Source organism: Pongo abelii, chromosome 5 (assembly GCF_028885655.2).
Source record: "Pongo abelii isolate AG06213 chromosome 5, NHGRI_mPonAbe1-v2.0_pri, whole genome shotgun sequence".
Classification (NCBI taxonomy): Eukaryota; Metazoa; Chordata; class Mammalia; order Primates; family Hominidae; genus Pongo; species Pongo abelii.
In genome coordinates this window covers 63,749,088-63,768,540 of record NC_071990.2, presented here as the reverse complement: position 1 = coordinate 63,768,540, position 19,453 = coordinate 63,749,088, and the positions used below count along the sequence as shown (strand labels likewise).

Genomic DNA, 19,453 nt, shown 5'->3' with positions numbered 1-19,453 from the left:
AAAATAAAAATGAGAATTACAAAAGAGTGGATCTGGGTCACTCATAGCTGTATTTTTCCATCTGTGCTTTTGTCTGTGGGCTTTGATAGCATAGTCGTCTAATAAGTGTTTCATCATCTGAATCTGACAATAGATATCGTTCCAGAATACAATTGTTATATAACAAAAATTCTGTATGTTGGAGAAAAAAGTCAATCAACACAATTTTAAGCTTTGTATGTCTTTTGTTTGCAGGGAGTCAGGCATAAACAAGCATTTGTCATTCGATTCTTCTAGTGCATTTCCAGCATAGTGTGCCTTGGGCATGACACATCAGAATCTGATGTTTATTTTTTATTACCTGCCAGACCCCTCTGGAAAAGCCTCCATGGAATTCATCATCTGCAGTCTTTGCTGTAGGTACACATATAAATACATGTTGAATGCATTTGTTGAGGATATTGTGGTTTCTAAAGCTGAACTTAAAAAGTGTTGAGATGAATAAGGAAGAGGACCTTCTGCAGGAGGTATGAAGCTAATCATTAAAATGTTTTTAACCAAAATATTGACAGTAAATCTTTTTAAAAAATGTCAATTATTTGAATGCCAGTAAGAATAAGGGCAGCATAATTATACTTGTTATATGTCCACTTAGGAGAAGTTTATGAAGAATTGCCCTTCTGTACTACACAGTGATTTTATAAAGATAATAAAAACTAAACAATTCAAAATATTCATCTAGGAAAGCTAATTTGGTTTGAATAATCATTTAAGTTCAATAGGCACTGAGTTTCAGAAGCATAAGTATGCTATAAAAAATTTTATTTCTATTTTGGTTGTTATTGAGAGAATAATCTTTGTTTTTCTCAAAGCTTTGGCCTCATTCTAATAAATATGCTTTGAGATTAAATGACTAAAGGTGGAAACCTGTTTTCAAATTATATTTGAAATGCACAGCATGAATAATGATAGCCACTTATAGGGTCTAGCATATATTAAAATAATCAGTTGTCAACATATAACATTTCTCCTCACTTCTTAATGTGTGTGTACCCAACCTTCACTCTTGTATTTCTGACTGAACATTTTGAAAGACTGAAGTGCAGACTTGGAGGCAAGCTGTGGTAAAATTTTGGAAGATGTGAGTTATCTTTAGTAGGTTAAGAAAATATAATGCAAGAAGCATACCTACTATGTGAAGAGTGCAGTGGAAGACCAGTGCATTATGTATGAAATAGTGGCATATAGAGAACAAACCTGGTCCCCACTTATGCATGTAGTGGAGAAGATAGCTAACATCTAAGAATGTGTTCACTGATCTGTATAGTGAATACAAGCAGTTGTTTTGAAATAGAGTCAAGAACAAATGCACTTTCCATAAGGAAACTGGGCAAGGCTATGTGAAGAAGGGACTCCCTGAGGAGGAGCTGTGGCTTATCCTGTACTGTCATGTTATTGTTGTAGGCATCAAATGGTGGACATGTTTATGTTATTATAATGAATTTAGCTAAAAGTAAATTCATAGCTGCAAATGAAGGGTTATAGAAAGAAAGTAAAGGTAATTAGCATATACATCATTAGCTTTTTGGGATTTTTATTTCTAACTATGTAACTTCTTGGACTAGTTTTACTTACTACTTCTGACCCCATGGCAGAACTCTGCTTTCTTCCCCAGCTCCCACAATTTTAGCCCAGGATTCCAGGTGATACAGCTCCCAAGAAAGTCCTTAAAAGCCATGCCCTCCTCAAGACCAGTCTAGACCAAATGTTGATTGTTTACTCTTAGGAGAGCAGAAAAATGAACAACATGATTTTTAAACTGCACAACTCTCACAGCAAGAGACATTGTCTGTCTTTTGAGGAAAAGTTCCTTCAAAGTTGGAATAGAGCATTGTATTTACTAGATGTTATAAAGGTGAATCTTGGCTGGCCACTTGACCCAACTCCGCTGAGTAAGCTCTTTTATACTCTCCTGTATAGGGTCACATTCTCAGGAAGTGAAAGAATATGGAAAGAGGGAGAGAGATGACATGTGACATTCCTTTTCCAGCTAACTGATGTTTGGAAAAGGACAAGATTGTATTCCATGCTAGATGCTCTGGTAATGTGAGCAAGAGCAGCATGAAGTTAACTACAAAACACAGCAGCTGAACAAAAGCTCAGTGGATTCCAAAGGGCAGATTGTGTATATGGAGAAAATCCCTCAGAATACTTACTTCCCCAACCTGAACAAATTCTTTGTCAGAATATTCAGTAAAATGAACAGTTATTAATCTTAGATTTGGTACTTCCCTAAAGAATATTTTACTGAGATTCTCTATTTAAAACAATGCTGTAAAGTCATGCATTCAGCCACATTCTTAGCAATGGCAAACAAAAAATAGATTGAAAACACATTCTTACCTCTTAAAGTAGATCCTATGGGTGTACGAAGTTGTGAAATTGAGTGAAAGAGTAGCATATCATAACAATTAAAATCTGTTTATCAAGAACCTTGTGTGTGGTGCTGAGCTGGGTAATATGTCAAGTGAGTAAGATCTGTTCTCCACTCTGCAGATATTTATAACTCAATACAGAGAACACTGACACAGGTAGACACAGTTCTGACATTTCCATATCACAGAAGGAATGAATGCCATCTGGGGTGAAGTCAGAGACTCATCCTGCTCTGCAGCCTGTATCTGTTGGGGGCATGAAGTGCAGCCCCATGGGAGGCTCTACCTGACCTTCTAGAGGCTTGCTTCAAGAGGCTAGAGATTTACCTACCCCAGCTTTCCCTGCTTTATGCTATTGTCTGTGTGACTCTAGAGACCGCCTGATTCTTGTTTCGTGTTTTCCATTTGTTTTGTCTCTTAGAATTCAGAAGATTTGTCTTCTGAAGATTTCAAGGTTTATAGTTCATTTTATAATTATTTACCTCAAACCTACCTACTTCCAGTATATCAACTAGCTCTCCGTTTAAGAAATCTCAATGGAGAGACAAGACAAAAATTAGATTTGAGTTTCAAGGGCAGTGGGTTAAGCTTGCACTTCCTGAAATCAGAATGCCTGCATTTTAATCTTGGCTCTGCTACTTACTAGCTGTGTGACATAGGGCAAAGTATTGGACTTCTCTGTACCTCACTGGGACATTAATAGTGCCTACAGGCAGGGATTTTGTGGAGATTAAATGAATTAATACATGTAAAGTGCTTAGAACTGTGCTTACAATATAGTGAGAACTCATTAAAAAGGAGTCATTCATTACATATACTTTATTATGTTATGTTGACCTCTAATAGCTCTCCTGTTTTCATTTTTACAGCCTTAAAGAGTTTTACATGTTTTCCTTTACATGATAGAATTTATTTGCTTATGATAGTAATGATAACAATTATATATAATATACCTTTTTACATAAACATATATCCATTGACTTCTAGCCTATTAAGGCTTTCCTAAGTCACAATGACTAGAACTATTTTTAACAATCAGTTACAGGCATATTATAAGTTTTTAAAGGATAGAACACCTTCCCCTCTCATATTTAAAGTATTTTTATATTCATATTTGCAGTATTTTTATATGCTGCAGCAGCCCATTAGCTGGTATCTTCACTAACAGTTCCATAACATTCTTGGATCTTTTTTCATACTATATTACAGAGCCCATTATCATAAATATATATTATGTATACATGAATATTTAAATTTTTTCTACATGTCTTTTTACCTTTGAAACATTTTTGTTGCTTTTCTGCTCACCCACAAAGCCTTCACAAGTTATTTTTGTCCTGTTACATGGATAAATATATTTTTAGCCATACGATCTTAATTTCTCTAAAAAATATGGAGAATTCTTTTTTGATTTACTTATGAACATACTAAATAAAACAAAACTTTTTGCTTCCTTTATTATTTTAGTTTTCTTTATTATTTAGCTTCATATTATCAAAATCACATGGTGTTAGACCTTTGTAAAATTATGTTTTTCCTTCTCTGAAAATGCTTGGTTAGGTATATTTTTCTTGTGTAGAACTTCTATTGTAGATTTTGCATAACTTGCCCACAGAGGTGAGATTTGTTTATGGATTGATGCCACTGTTGACTGTTTGCCAATTTGTTAGGAATAAAAACAGGACTCATAGCTTTTCATATGGGAGCAGCTATATCATTTACATTCTGATACTTCTTTCACACAGAGCTCTCAATAATGATCGTTGCTCTATCATTCTTGGTCACATGTGAATGTTCCACCTAATCTGCCAACTTAGGTCTAGGTTATTATCTTATAAAAGTGGTGAGGATTAAACAGTTAGAAAGTGAAAATTTGATCGTAGAAGTGGAAATTAACCAGGTTGACCCTGACATTTGGCTAATCTCCCCACAAATGTGCTTGGAGATGAGAAACTCAACACTTTAACAAATAACCCATTCCATTTTGGGCCCATTATATTAAGTAAAATTCTGATCCTTGCAAATTCCAAGAAATTTATCTCGATTTTCCTTCTGTACTTTGTTTTACTTCAAAAGATAGAGATACTATTGAACTCTCACTTGAAATGTGGAGTTGTTTTTTTTTTTTTTTAAAGACTTTGATTTCCTTAGTTTTCAGTATTTTGTCACATATAAAGTTTGTAAGTAGCATGAAGAAGTGAAATAAGAGTTGTAAACCACACATATTTTAATTCTGCTATGTTCTAGGTATGAAGCCAAGCAAGTTGCTGCATTTATCAGATCCTCAGTTGCCTCACTGAAATATATATATATATAGATATATAGAGAGTCAGAGCATGCATACACAGAGAGAGAGAGAGAGAACACTTTAGCTATGCTTCAGAAAAGCATGAGAAATAATGTTTTCTCAGTATCTTAAGTGGGGTAATCATAACCATGGGGAAAAGGCCTGATATTGAGGATAACTACTGTGAAAAAACCCTAAAGAAAAGGTAAAATTTATAGAGTAAAGCTACAGAGGCATTGTAGAGCAGCCTTTCACCAGCACAAGCCCATCTAAGTAAAGAAACACAGGTCCAAGCCCTTCTAGAGAAAACTTTGAAGAAGTCCATGCCATATTTTATCTAGGAAAACTGTTTTGACTGAATCATCCTACTGGGTTACCATCAGGTCTTGTTGACATCCAAAGAAGTCTCATGTAGAATCTTTTATAAAGGAGAAGTCTGAGTCAAATGTCCTTTCTGGCCTTATACTTCAACATGGTGGGTCTTGGTTGTAATTAATTAATTAGAAATTATTTACTCGATTAATACTTTATGCTAGGCAATATGTTAGGCACAAGGATACATCTAAATGCCACCTTCTAAGAATCTTCAGTCTTTGACATGTTCTTCTTGTCATCCTTTCCTGACTTGACTTCCTATCCCATCTGTCTTGGATTCCATATCTCATTATTTTAGCATCTTCCTTGCCCAAATCCTCAACTTATTTTTGTTATTGTCCTTCTGAGTTTGTGACCTCATGAAACCTTAAACCATGGTATGTTCACATTTCCAGCTGAGCTTTGCTAGAGAAAATCATTACCTGTGCAGATTGGTGTCACTTTAAACTTTAAAACCTCCAATTCTTTCTGGGCCCTTGATATTTTGCTTTCCTGACTTGGCTCTTTCTCAGTTTTCACTATAACTATGTCAAACAATTTCCATTCTCCTTAAGCCTTTAGTCTTCCATATTCCTACTCTATCTGAACACTTCTTACCCTAAAGGGAAAATTGGAAGCGCCACAACTCTCCACCTTTTCTTATCCAGAATGGATGAGATAGATTAAGGTTTAAAATCAGTTTTAGATTGAAATTCTGCCATTTGTTGGGTGAAAATCTTCCTGAGGCTCAGTTATCTCATCTGAAAGGCACTCATGAAATGTTAACAATTCTTTGCTTTCTGTCTTTCTCCTCCTAATAGTCCTCTTCCTCCTCCTCATGTTTTCTCTTCCTTCCTTGTCTCAGTCAGTTTGGGCTGCTATAACAAATTGCCATAGGTTGGCTGGCTTAAATTACAAACATATATTTCTCACAGTTCTGGAGGCTGTAAGTCCAAGTTAAAGCCTCTGGCAGATCTAGTATGTAGTGAGGCCTCACTTTCTGGCTGGTAGATGTACATATTCTTGTATCCTATATATGGAGAGCAGAGAGAGAGGAAGTAAGCACTCTTCTATTTTTTTTTCTCCATAAGGGCACTAATTGTATCTTGAAGGCTGTAGCCTCATGACCTAATCACCTCTCAAAGGCTCTACCTCCTAACATCATCACATTAGGTGTTAGGGTTTACTGTATGGTTTGTGGGGGACACAAACATGCCGTTCTTAACTCTGCTCTTTCTTCTAATGATCTACCCCTTTTCCTTCCTCTGATAGAAGAAAATGTATTAAAGTTAATTCCTTTACTTCAATCCCAGATTCCATCTTTTCTGTCCTCCCAGGGACCTCCCTTTATTTTTTTTTCTACTCTCTCCTACATCTCCTTTTTTCTTTCCTTTCATTAAGCATGTATTTATATATGTATATATGTATGTATGTATGTATGTATGTATTTATTTTTGAGACAGGGTCTCACTCTGTCGCCCAGGCTGGAGGGCAGTGGTGCAATCTTGGCTCACTGCAACCTCCACCTCCTGGATTCAAGTGACTCTTGTGCCTCAGTCTCCTGAGTAGCTGGGATTACAGGCATGCACCACCATGTCCGGCTAATTTTTATATTTTTAGTAGAGACGGGGGTCTTGTTATGTTGGCCAGGCTGGTCTCAAACTCCTGGCCTCAAGTGATTTGTCCACCTTGGCCTCCCAAAGTGCTGAGATTACAGGTGTAAGCCACTGTGACTGGCTGTCTTAGCATTTAAATATATGCAAGTCTTCTCCATCTAAAAGCAACGTAAACTTTTCTTGAGCCTCTATGTACTCCCCTGGTAGACATCTTTTCTGTCTTCTTTACTTCATACTTTTGAGTTGTATTTCATACTTTCATTTGATAATACATCTTGTGTGCTTACTGGGTGTAGATCCTGGGCTAAACAACTCACATTCCTCTTCAACTCACTGGATCTAGCTGCTGCTCACATGCTTCTACCGTGACTGTCCTTACCAAGGCCTCCAGGGACTTGGGCTGCAAAATACAATGGGCAAGTATTAATACCAACCTTATTTATCATTTCAGCAGCATGGTCCGTTGGCACTTCCTTTTTATGTTTACTCATTAACTATGGTGGGTTTTCAGTTCTATTTATTTATTTATTTAATTTTACTGTGCACCATTTAAATGACCATCTCACTTCTCTTTTACATCTCTTATTTTCTCAGTCCCTGTTCTTTCCCTTAATAATTCCAACCACTGTGAGGGCTATTTTTTCCTTCCATTTTGTCTTTTACATTTTGACCCTTATGGTCAATGCTTGCTGGACACCTCCAGATGACACAATCGCCTTAGATTCCATATGCTCAAAACAGAACTCATAATTTCCCTCTCAAGTCTTTGCTTTTTGGGTTTCCTAGTCAGAAATGTGGTTGTCATTTTTCAGTCCTCTGTCTCTGCTAGTTACCAGCCTGTGAAATCCACTTCCCAAGTATGTCTGCACTATGCTCATTTTGCCCCCTACTCCAGAGCTATTCTCCTAGTTCAGATCAATGTAATCTCTACTCTAGATTACCCAAGTGGGTATTAGAGATATAAATAGTTCCTTGTTTTATAATATCCTGACCTAGCTGTAATGTTTCTCAATTCTACAAGGGACACTTAAATGTATACTTGGCACTTAAGAGATCATAATGCCTGGGACTAAAGTAATTAATGCCTTTTAGTTTGAAGAAAAAAAACTTATACATGGATGAAAGCTCTACTTTAATGATACTGAAAGTTATTTAATGAAGCATTAGGTGAGATCTCCAAAGGGATACTATGTAATTTACCAATTATAATGAAGACAACATAACTATGAGTTATTTGAAGAGGACAGAAAGTTTAATAAGGATTCTACTTTCATTGGAGACTTAAGAACATCAATCATTCATTAAAAATAGAGCTACCATATATGATTCAGCAATCCACTACTGGATATATATCCAAAAGGTGTGGAATCAGTATGTTGAAGAGATACCTACACTCCCATGTTTATTACAGCATTATGCACCATAGCTAAGATATAGAATTGACCTAAGCATCTGGCAATAGATGAATGGATAAAGAAAAAGTGATATATATACACAATGGGATAGTATTCAGCCTCTAAAAGGAAGGAAGCCTTAAACAGGCAATAACTAGCTTAGCCCAGGCATTATGATCCCTTAAGTGCCAAATAAAATTTTCTGTCATTTGTTAAAACATGAATGAACCTAGAGGACATTATGTTAAGAGAAATAAGCCAGACATAGAAAGACAAATGCTTCATGATCTCACTTATATGTGATGTGTAAAAAGGTTGAACTCAGAGAAGCAGAGAGTAGAATGTGGTTAACAGAGGGTAGGTGGTGGAGGGATTGGGGAGATGTTGGTCAAAGAATAAAAAATTTTATTTAGAAAGAGTAGTAGTTTCAAGAGATCTACTGTACCACATGGTGACTAAAATTAATAATAATATATAAGGGGACCTCAAAAAATTCATGGAAAATGTGTATTATAAAAACTGTGCATGGATTTTAAAATCTTTTTAAACCAAAGTAAATTCATGCTAACTTGTTATGACATGTCTGAACAGGATATAGTTTGAGGCACTAAGCGTAGGACATGAGTTTGAATAGAGCATCTATCAAGCAGCATGAATTCTGCTAAAATCAAAGCAAGAATGAACATCAAATTTATGGTGAAGCTGGGGTGGAAGAATGGTGAAATCCTTGATGCTTTATAAAAAGTTTGTGGGGACAATGCTCCAAATAAATCAGCAGTTTGAAATGGGTGACTCTTTTTGAGAAGAGATTAAACAATGTTGAAGATGAAGGCTGAAGTGGCAGATCATCCACATCAGTTTGCCCTAGTTGTTCATACCTTGATTGAAGATGGCTGGCGATTAACAGCAGAAACAATAGCCAACACCATAGTCATCTCAATTAGTTAAGTTTACACAATTCTGACTGAAAACTTAAAGTACGGCAAAGTTTCTACTTGATGTGTGCCAAAACCATTGTACCCAGATCAACTGGAGATAAGAGCAGAGCTTTCAGTGGAAATTTTAAACCAGTATGATCAAGATTCTGAAGCATTTCTTCAAAGAATTGTAACAGGAGATAAACATGGCTTTACCAGTATGATCCTGAAGATAATGCACAATTACAGCAATGGCTAGCAAGAGGTAGAAGTGGTCCAGTCAAAGCAAAAGTGGACCAGTCAAGAGCAAATGTCATGGCAATTGTTTTTTGAGATGCTCAAGGCATTTTGCTTGTTGACTTTCTAGAGGGCCAAAGAATGAGACCTACTTATTAGGAAAGTGTTTTGAGAAAGTTAGCCAACGCTTTAGCTGAAAAATGCCCAGGAAAACTTCACCAGAGAGTTCTACTTCACCACGATGATGGTCCTGCTCACGCCTTTCATCGAACAAGGGCAATTTTGTGAGCATTTTGATGGGAGATCATAAGCATCCAGTTTACAGCACTGATTTGGCTCCTTCTGTCTTCCTTTTGTTTCCTAATCTTACAAAAATCTGTAAAGGGGATTCACTTTTCTTTAGTTAATAATGTAAAAAAGACTGCATTAATATGTTTACATTCCAGGATGCTCATTTTTAAAGGGATGCACTAAATGGCTGCTATGATTGCTTACAAAAGTATATTAACCTTGATAGAGCTTATGTTGAGAAATAAAGTTTATATTTTATATTTTTATCTTTTAATTCCATTTCCATGAACTTTTTGACATACCTTCATATTGTATATATAAAAATTGCTGAGAGAATAGATTTTAAGTGTTTTCACCACAAAAAATGGGAGATAATATATATCCTAATAGCTTGATTTAGCCATTCCACAATGTATATATATATCAAAAGATTATATTGTATACCATAAATATATATAATTTTTACTTGTCAATTAAAATTAGTAAACATTTTAAAAGGAAAGGAGATCTAGATCACCTTTTGTAACCCTTCTGTCCCCAAATAAGAACATTAATCATTTTGTAGTGGATGGCTACATCAAACCACCCTGCAGGTTAATTTTTGATTGTGGCCAGAAAAGTAGGTAACTGTCTTATCAGGACAGGCTAGATAATCAACAGGAGCCTAGGAAAGAAGGAAACAGTGTGACCCCAAGAAACGATAAAACTAGTTTTGTGCAGATGGAGATAGGGTTTGTATGTGAAAATTCCCAGCTGCGAAGGCTGGAGAGATTGTTGAGAGGCTGGATTATGCAGAGCCTTAGAGAATACCAATTTGAGTTTTCCCTGAAGGTAAAGGGAGAATTGTGGAGGTATTTTCGGCAAAGAAATAACAAAACCAAAACTGTGCTATAGAAAAATAACATGGCAGTAGTATGAAGGTTGAATAGAAGAAGGGTAACATTGGATGCACAGAGAATGGTTAGAAATTGTGGAGTTGGTCAAAGAATACAAAATTACAGTTAAATAGGAAGAATAAGTTCAAGACATCTAATACACAGCATTGTGGCTATAGCTAATAATATACCTTCTTGAAAATTCTAAGAAAGCAGATGTTAAGTGTTCTCATCACCAAATGATAACTATGTGAGATAATGCATATTTAATTAGCTAGATGTAACAATTCCATAATGTATACATACTTTAAAACATTATGTGGTATACCATACATAAAATTTTATCTGTCAGTTTAAAAAATTAAAGGAAAATGCCCCAAAAAACCCCATCAGACAATCCTAAAAAAATGGGCAGTTTTAAAAAGCCACTTCAAAAAAGAAGATACTAAAAAAAATTGTGTCAATCCAGGTGACAAAAGATGGAAAATGGAAGCACTTTATTTTTTTCTTTTTGAGACAAGAGTCTTGCCCTGTTGCCCAGGCTGGAGTGCAATGGCGCGATCTCGGCTCACTGCGACCTCTGCCTCCTGAATTCAAGCGATTCTCCTACTTCAGCCTCTGGAGTAGCTGGGATTACAGGCACCCACCACCACACCCAGCTAATTTTTGTATTTTTACTAGAGGCGGGGTTTCGCCATGTTGGCCAGGCTGGTCTCAAACTCCTGACCTCAGCTGATCTACCTGCCTCGGCCTCCAAAGTGCTGGGATTACAGATGTGAGCCACTGCGCCCAGCCAGAAGCACTTATTTTTAAATGGTAAATCACTTGAAAAGAATTGCCACGTGTATTTAACTTTTTCTATTTTCCCGTATGCTACTTTCACATTTTTACTATTATAATGAAGGTGGCACTGAATATACATGACATATCTTGGATTATTTTCTTAAAACAAGTTGCTAGGAGTAGGAATACAAGGTTAATAGGTATGGATTTTTTAAAGTAATTAATACAAGTTTGTGATGTAGTCTTTGAAATAACACTTCTGTAAATATTTTAAGCACATTTTCTTTCTTTTTTCTTTGAAGAACACACTTAAAGGTAACTGAAGGCACATTCTTTCCTCTTTGACATATTCTTTTAAGTTTGATAATTATTGATCCCTTTTTCCACTATTCCTTTTTTTTCTTTGCCCTTTTTTCTTTTTTTAAAATTAATTAATTTATTATTATTATACTTTAGGTTTTAGGGTACATGTGCGCAATGTGCAGGTTAGTTAAAATTTGGTGAAATTTTGTTTTGCTTGTTTGCATTTTCATGCACCTCTCTCATTAAAAAAATCAGATGTTTGGTAAATGCATTAATGGCTACACCTCAGACTATAGCTATTACACGGGGTCAAAAAAAGTTTTTTTTTGTATTGACTTTAAAAAGGTAACTGTTAGAGAAAATTAAAAGTAAATCAATAAAATCAGTGATATTTAGAACTTAAATAACATATTATTATATTGGAAAGAAATTTATTAGGTCAAATTAGGGTCTACATTTAATGCTTGGCAGTATTCCTTTAGGTTAAGCGTTTTTTAGTTAATTTGATCAAGTCACTGTGTTGAAATGCAAAATGATAAACTTATATTAAACCATGTAAACACCATTTGAAAAGAATCACCATGGTGAGAAAAACATGAATTATGAAAATGTCTTGTAATGAATTTGAATGTAAGAAGGAAACATTTTTTATGGCCATTCCCATGTATGAGACAAAAAGCCATGTGACAAAACGATAGTGGAAACATTTTGGAATTGTGAAAAGCTGCTCTGGTGAAAATATCAAAAGAATGAAAATCGACCTGTTGTAGTAGAAATTTGGGATTGTCCAAATTAAGCATGAGTTAAATGTGTATATTTATGCCATGCAATCAAAATGAAACTGCGTATCTACTTATGCTCATGATTCTTCCAGCCTGGTTTACCTCACTCCCTATCTTCAGCTGAAATGCGCCCTCTTCTGTTTAAGGTTGGCCTATCTGAAGACTGAAATACTCTGCCTGTGTAGTAACAGCATTACTGTAGAGTCCAAGCCAGGCTATTTGGGTCACACTGCCCCATTCTGAGAATCCTTGGACTGCTTGATATGCCTTCATGATTCTGAGAGGTTCCCGTATTTTATTGTGTTTAGAATCTGGAGCTTCTTAGATAAGGGAATAGTGCCTGACCCAATGAAAGTCACCTCTAGGCTGGCCAGGGCCTGTGAGGTAATCTAGAATGAGTTATCTTTCCACCAGAAATCCTCAGTAATGCATGGTGGCCAGGTAATAACTGTGGCTGACCTCTGTTTAGTACTTACTATGCATCAGGCATTGCTTTTCCAACATAATGGTGCAACCAGGGAGAGCTGCATCACTGAGTACTTGATAAATGGTCGAATATTTCTAAACTGATTGGTAAACAGTGGCTAACAAGAGCTTCTTAATGGTCCACTCTACCCAAACTTTTCTACCTGTCCTAGTATTGCCCTGGGGCTCTTGGACCTGTCCACAGCCCATCAATTAAAGAGTTAAAGAACTAGTACCTGGCCCTACAGGCCCTCCAGGACCTTGCTACAGCTTCCTAGCACCCCAGCAATGGTTGGGAGGATATCCTGCTGACAGTGTTCATTAAGAGTGTGCCAATTTTCATGATATTGATTCTTCCTACCCATGAGCATGGAATGTTCTTCCATTTGTTTGTATCCTCTTTTATTTCATTGAGCAGTGATTTGTAGTTCTCCTTGAAGAGGTCCTTCACGTCCCTTTTAAGTTGGATTCCTAAGTATTTTATTCTCTTTGAAGCAATTGTGAATGGGAGTTCACTCATGATTTGGCTCTCTGTCTGTTCTTGGTGTATAAGAATGCTTGTGATTTTTGTACATTGATTTTGTATCCTGAGACTTTGCTGAAGTTGCTTATCAGATTAAGGAGATTTTGGGCTGAGACAATGGGGTTTTCTACATATACTATCATGTCATCTGCAAACAGGGACAATTTGACTTCCTCTTTTCCTAATTGAATACCCTTTATTTCCTTCTCCTGCCTAATTGCCCTGGCCAGAACTTCCAACACTATGGTGAATAGGAGTGGTGAGAGAGGGCATCCCTGTCTTGTGCCAGTTTTCAAAGGGAATGCTTCCAGTTTTTGCCCATTCAGTATGATATTGCCTGTGGGTTTGTCATAGATAGCTCTTATTATTTTGAGATATATCCCATCAATACCTAATTTACTGAGAGCTTTTAGCATGAAGGGTTGTTGAATTTTGTCAAAGGCCTTTTCTGCATCTATTGAGATAATCATGTGGTTTTTGTCTTTGGTTCTGTTTATATGCTGGATTACATTTATTGATTTGCATATATTAAACCAGCCTTGCATCCCAGGGATGAAGCCCACTTGATCATAGTGGATAAACTTTTTGATGTGCTGCTTGATTTGGTTTGCCAGTATTTTATTGAGGATTTTTGCATCAATGTTCATCAAGGATATTGGTCTAAAATTCTCTTTTTTGGCCATACTGCCCAAGGTAATTTATAGATTCAATGCCATCCCCATCAAGCTACCAATGACTTTCTTCACAGAATTGGAAAAAACTACTTTAAAGTTCATATGGAACCAAAAAAGAGCCTGCATCACCAAGTCAATCCTAAGCCAAAGGAACAAAGCTGGAGGCATCATGCTACCTGACTTCAAACTATACTACAAGGCTACAGTAACCAAAACAGCATGGTACTGGTACCAAAACAGTTATATATAGACCAGTGGAACAGAACAGAGCCCTCAGAAATAATGCCGTGTATCTACAAGTATCTGATCTTTGACAAACCTGGCAAAAACAAGCAATGGGGAAAGGATTCCCTATTTAATAAATGGTGCTGGGAAAACTGGCTAGCCATATGTAGAAAGCTGAAACTGGATCCCTTCCTTACACCTTATACAAAAATTAATTCAAGATGGATTAAAGACTTAAACGTTAGACCTAAAACCATAAAAACCCTAGAAGAAAACCTAGGCATTACCCTTCAGGACATAGGCATGGGCAAAGACTTCATGTCTAAAACACCAAAAGCAATGGCAACAAAAGCCAAAATTGACAAATGGGATCTAATTAAACTAAAGAGCTTCTGCACAGCAAAAGAAACTACCATCAGAGTGAACAGGCAACCTACAAAATGGGAGAAAATTTTCGCAACCTACTTATCTGACAAAGTGCTAATATCCAGAATCTACAATGAACTCAAACAAATTTACAAGAAAAAAACAAACAACCTCATCAAAAAGTGGGCAAAGGATATGAACAGACATTTCTCAAAAGAAGACATTTATGCAGCCAACAGACACATGAAAAAATGCTCATCATCACTGGCCATCAGAGAAATGCAAATCAAAACCACAATGAGATACCATCTCACACCAGTTAGAATGGCAATCATTAAAAAGTCAGGAAACAACAGGTGCTGGAGAGGATGTGGAGAAATAGGAACACTTTTACACTGTTGGTGGGACTGTAAACTAGTTCAACCATTGTGGAAGTCAGTGTGGCGATTCCTCAGGGATCTAGAACTAGAAATACCATTTGACCCAGTCATCCCATTACTGGGTAAATACCCAAAGGACTATAAATCATGCTGCTATAAAGACACATGCACACATATGTTTATTGTGGCACTATTCACAATAGCAAAGACTTGGAACCAACCCAAATGTCCAACAATGATAGACTGGATTAAGAAAATGTGTCACATATACACCATGGAATACTATGCAGCCATAAAAAATAATGAGTTCATGTCCTTTGTAGGGACATGGATGAAATTGGAAATCATCATTCTCAGTAAACTATCGCAAGGACAAAAAACCAAACACCGCATGTTCTCACTCATAGATGGGAATTGAACAATGAGAACACATGGACACAGGAAAGGGAACATCACACTCTGGGGACTGTTGTGAGGTGGTGGGAGGGGGGAGGGATATCATTAGGAGATATACCTAAAGCTAAATGACGAGTTAATGGGTGCAGCACACCGGCATGGCACATGTTTACATATGTAACTAACCTGCACATTGTGCACATGTACCCTAAAACTTAAATTATAATAATAATAAAAAAAGAGTGTGCCAAGTACTTGGTGCTCTGGAGCCAACTGGCTGGGTTCAAATCTGAGTTTTTTCACTTATGAGACTTGTGAACTTGGGTGAGTTGATTAGTCTTTCTTTGACTCAATTTTTCTCATCTCTGAAATAGGATGGTAATGTATTTATCACATGGGATATTTTTCAGACTAAATAAATTAAGACATGTAAAGCATTTAGAAGAGATCTAGCACATAATAAGCATAATATAAGTGTTGGTTATTTTTATTAGATGTACTAATGGCTAAATATTTTCAACATCACCCTTTAGTACCACACTAGATACCACTGTTGGGGAAAAGACAGGTGGTCACTGCTGATAGAGTTGTGTCTCACATCTCTAGAGCTGCTGCATATTCTGAACAGCATTCCGGTAGTTTTGAGACCTAGTTGTGTGGTAGTTGAGAAAGTTTATTTTTTTACTTCTTACCTTATATTTTAAATCAATTGACAGTATTTAACAATCATGAAATTTCAAATAAAAATCCAGATTTCTGGCATTTTTTGAAAATTTGTAAAACTGGCAACATGAGGGCCACGTTTTAATATGGCAACAATTGTCTGGACTCCTGTGTTTGCTCCTTCCTGGGAAGGGGTATCAACTACTGTGTTCGCCCTCCAGCCCATTGTGTTTTTTTGTAATCTGTCTGGTATTTGAGTTTGCTCTCCTTGAACTAGGCTAACCTAAGCATATCTCTTTCTTTACAACATGGAGGCCCTTAACTGCCACAACAACACTTTATTGCCTCTACTAGATTGTAATATTCTTTGTGAATCATGTTTTATGTTTTGTTTATTTTTATGTGTTTGATTTTGCCTTATCCATAGTAGGTTACATCCTCACTGTTGGGACTAATGAAGTTTAAACTGGTGGTGATGTGAATTAAGATGGGTTTTACTTTTATACAGAAAAGAGTTATAAAAATACAATTGAAAAAGAATATATAATTGAAGAACAAGTTTTATGAGTTACACAGATCACATTATATAATAAAAGCAGAATTCCATTTAAGTCAATTATCAAGCTATGGTGATGTAGAAAGCACCTCAAATAAAATACTTAGATTTGAATTCCTATTCTTTTTCAGATATGACCTTGAACAAATTACCTAACCCCTGTGGGTTATTTCTGCTTTGGAAAAAATGTAGGTAATAATAAATATTCCCTGTATGTTATGGGTATTAGATGAAATATAAAATATTGTCTGGATATGGCAATGCTTTTAAAATATTAATATTTTTATAGGTATTGTTTTAAAGGCTTTATTTTTTTGTTGTTGAGACAGAGTCTCACTCTGTTGCCCAGGGTGGAGTGCAGTGGTGCAATCTTGGCTCACGGTAACCTCCACCTCCTGGGTTTAAGCGATTCTTATGCCTCAGCCTCACAAGTAGCTGGGACTACAGACATGTGCCACCAAATCTGGCTAATTTTTTGTATTTTTTGTAGAGATGGAGTTTTGCCATGTTGCCCAGGCTGGTCTTGAACTCCTGGCCTCAAGTGATCCACCCACCTCAGCCTCCCAAAGTTCTGGGATTACAGGTGTGAGCCACCCCACCTTGCTGGATATTATTTAAAAGTCTTTAGGCAGATTAAATTTAACAGAGTTTAACTGAGCAAAGAATGATTTGAGAATTGGGCCTCCCCGAGAACCAAAATAGGTTCAGAGCGACTCTGGAGCTGCCACATTGTTGGATAACATTTATGGACAGAACAAGAAAAGTGATGTACAGAAGACAGAAATGAGTCACAGAAACAGCTGAATTAGTTACAGCTGGGAGTTTCCCTTATTTGAACATGGTTTGAACAGTTGGCTGCCTGTGATTGGCAGGCATCTGAAATTCTAATTGGTACAGGAGTAGGTTATAGTCTGTTTATAAAGTTGTAGGCCAAACTTAAGATATGTAAGGAGGTAGCTTTATGTAAACAATTCCTCCCTTTGGGTCAACCTCTTTAAGATTGAGAGGTTGACTGAAACCTTAGGCATTGACGTCACTCTCACACCATTGTAAATGGACTTATTTGGTCTCAAATTCCACTGGGAAATAGCAGTACAGTGGATTTTGTAAGGTGGGAATATGGAAACAGAATGAGAGAAAAATAACCTGATTGTTTACTTTAGGTTAATTTTTTGTAACGGTTAGAGCAGAGGGGACTTCTTTATTATGCTGGTATCTCCTGTTTTCAGAAGAAAAAAAAACTGTTCTGTTTTGGAATCTATCTTCTTCCTTAAAGTTTCACTGTGATTATGTGGTATTAGCATGAGTGATTTTGTTTTGATTTGGTCTGTTCCGTTGGGGCCTAATGCAAGAGTTCAGTCCAGAACAATGGTCTTCCATAATTTTGTTTAACAATTCTCTTCTTTTGGTCAGGTTCTCACCTAGATGAGAGTGTGACCAAAACTTAGGGCTTTGGTGCTACTTCCTATTACCATTATTTTGGGTTTTCTGTCTTAGCACATTATTGATAGGTTATAGTGTCTTCACGATCAGGCATTTTCTTTGAGATTTTGTCATTCCAGACAAAGAGACCATCTGACATTCTACACATGGCTGTCTGCAAACATTTAAAACTTTGGAGAGAATATAGCATACCAGGGAGAATACTATCGTGACTGTCAGAATGATAATGATAATGACTACTATAGTGACTGGCGGGACTACTATAGTGACTGGCGGGAGCATACCAAGAATTTGGAGTATGCTCCTTAGCCAAGGTTCCTATTAGTTCCTATTAATCAACTAAAATTAAATAGATCAAAGAATAAGCCAGATGAAAAGTCTACATGTTTTAATTAAGCAGCCTGTTCATTAATCTCTTGTAACTGAATCTCTACAAAACCCAGTGTATTTATTCATGTACAATAAGAAGTGTAAGCCACCGCACAGATTTCTTCCTCTTCAGCCTGTAGGTAATCTAGAGCAATTTTATTATCTAGCACAACTTTAGCAAGAGAATTTAAAGAAGTCTGCTGAACAGCCACAGGTTTTGCAGTAAAATCTGCTATAGAGACTACTGTAAGGGATACATTTCTAATCATTACCTCATTTACTCCAAGCCATAGAAAAAAGGAACTAACAAATGATGCCTATCTAGAAAGGTGAAGGCCTCCTGGCAATGTTTTATTTAACCTAGGTTGTACGTTAAGAGAAGTGGACTGATGTTCTGTTTCTGACTGATTATGAAGTAACAAAGGTGTCATTAAAATTCCTAGCCTACACTGGCCCTTCATCTTGCATCCATCAAGAGATAAGGTTGCTCATGTATAAGGTTGTCTGTGAAATCTAACACAAATAAAAATATACTCCACACACACAGGCCCCTTTTCCCACTGTGTTGTTCCAAGAGGCATAAGCAAGGCAAAAGTTAAGAAAGGTTAAGAATCTTATGGTAGGAGAGAAGTCTTGTTCCATGATCTTGGGAAAACTTTCTATGTCTAGGATGCCATCTGCTTCAAGGGAGAAAGTTCTCCCTTGAACTTTACCTTAAGGTCTCTAACAAGTGTTTGGTTTCAAAAGGCTGGATGGGCCTTCTAAGCTGTAATATTACAGACTCAAGTTTCAAGGTACCAGCATTTTACTGCAGTGTGAGTGGCAAGGGAAGTCTTTCTCTGATGGTGTTTCCAGAAGGCCCAGTCTCTAAGTTTTAGACCATGAAGGGTTTGACTGTACCTGGTCAGTGGATCATAAAAAGCTCTTTTTACCTAATGAAAATACACTTTGGCACAATGCATTAAAGCCTGCATTGTAGCATTTAGTCATATAAGAATTTAGGTGCAGAAGATACATAAGGTTCTATTATTAGAGGCCTTACAATGACTATTTCATAAGTGGTCAACTCTTGTTTTGATTGGAAGAGGAACTGATTGTCATCAGTCTGCAGTACCTTCGACCAAGACAATTCAGTCCATT

At 36.6% G+C, this 19,453-nt stretch overlaps 1 protein-coding gene across 2 annotated transcripts in view; it reads left to right on the top strand.

Annotated features, from left to right (window-relative positions):
• The first annotated feature begins 436 nt into the window (after positions 1-436).
• Positions 437-19,453, top strand: part of LGSN (lengsin, lens protein with glutamine synthetase domain) — a 51,692-nt gene continuing 32,675 nt past the window's right edge. For both annotated transcript variants that reach the window (XM_009241994.4, XM_002817037.5), the window contains exon 1: positions 437-506. In XM_009241994.4, the coding sequence (XP_009240269.1) occupies positions 477-506 (30 nt within the window). In that variant the 5' untranslated portion in view covers positions 437-476. The remainder of the gene's footprint in view (positions 507-19,453) is intronic.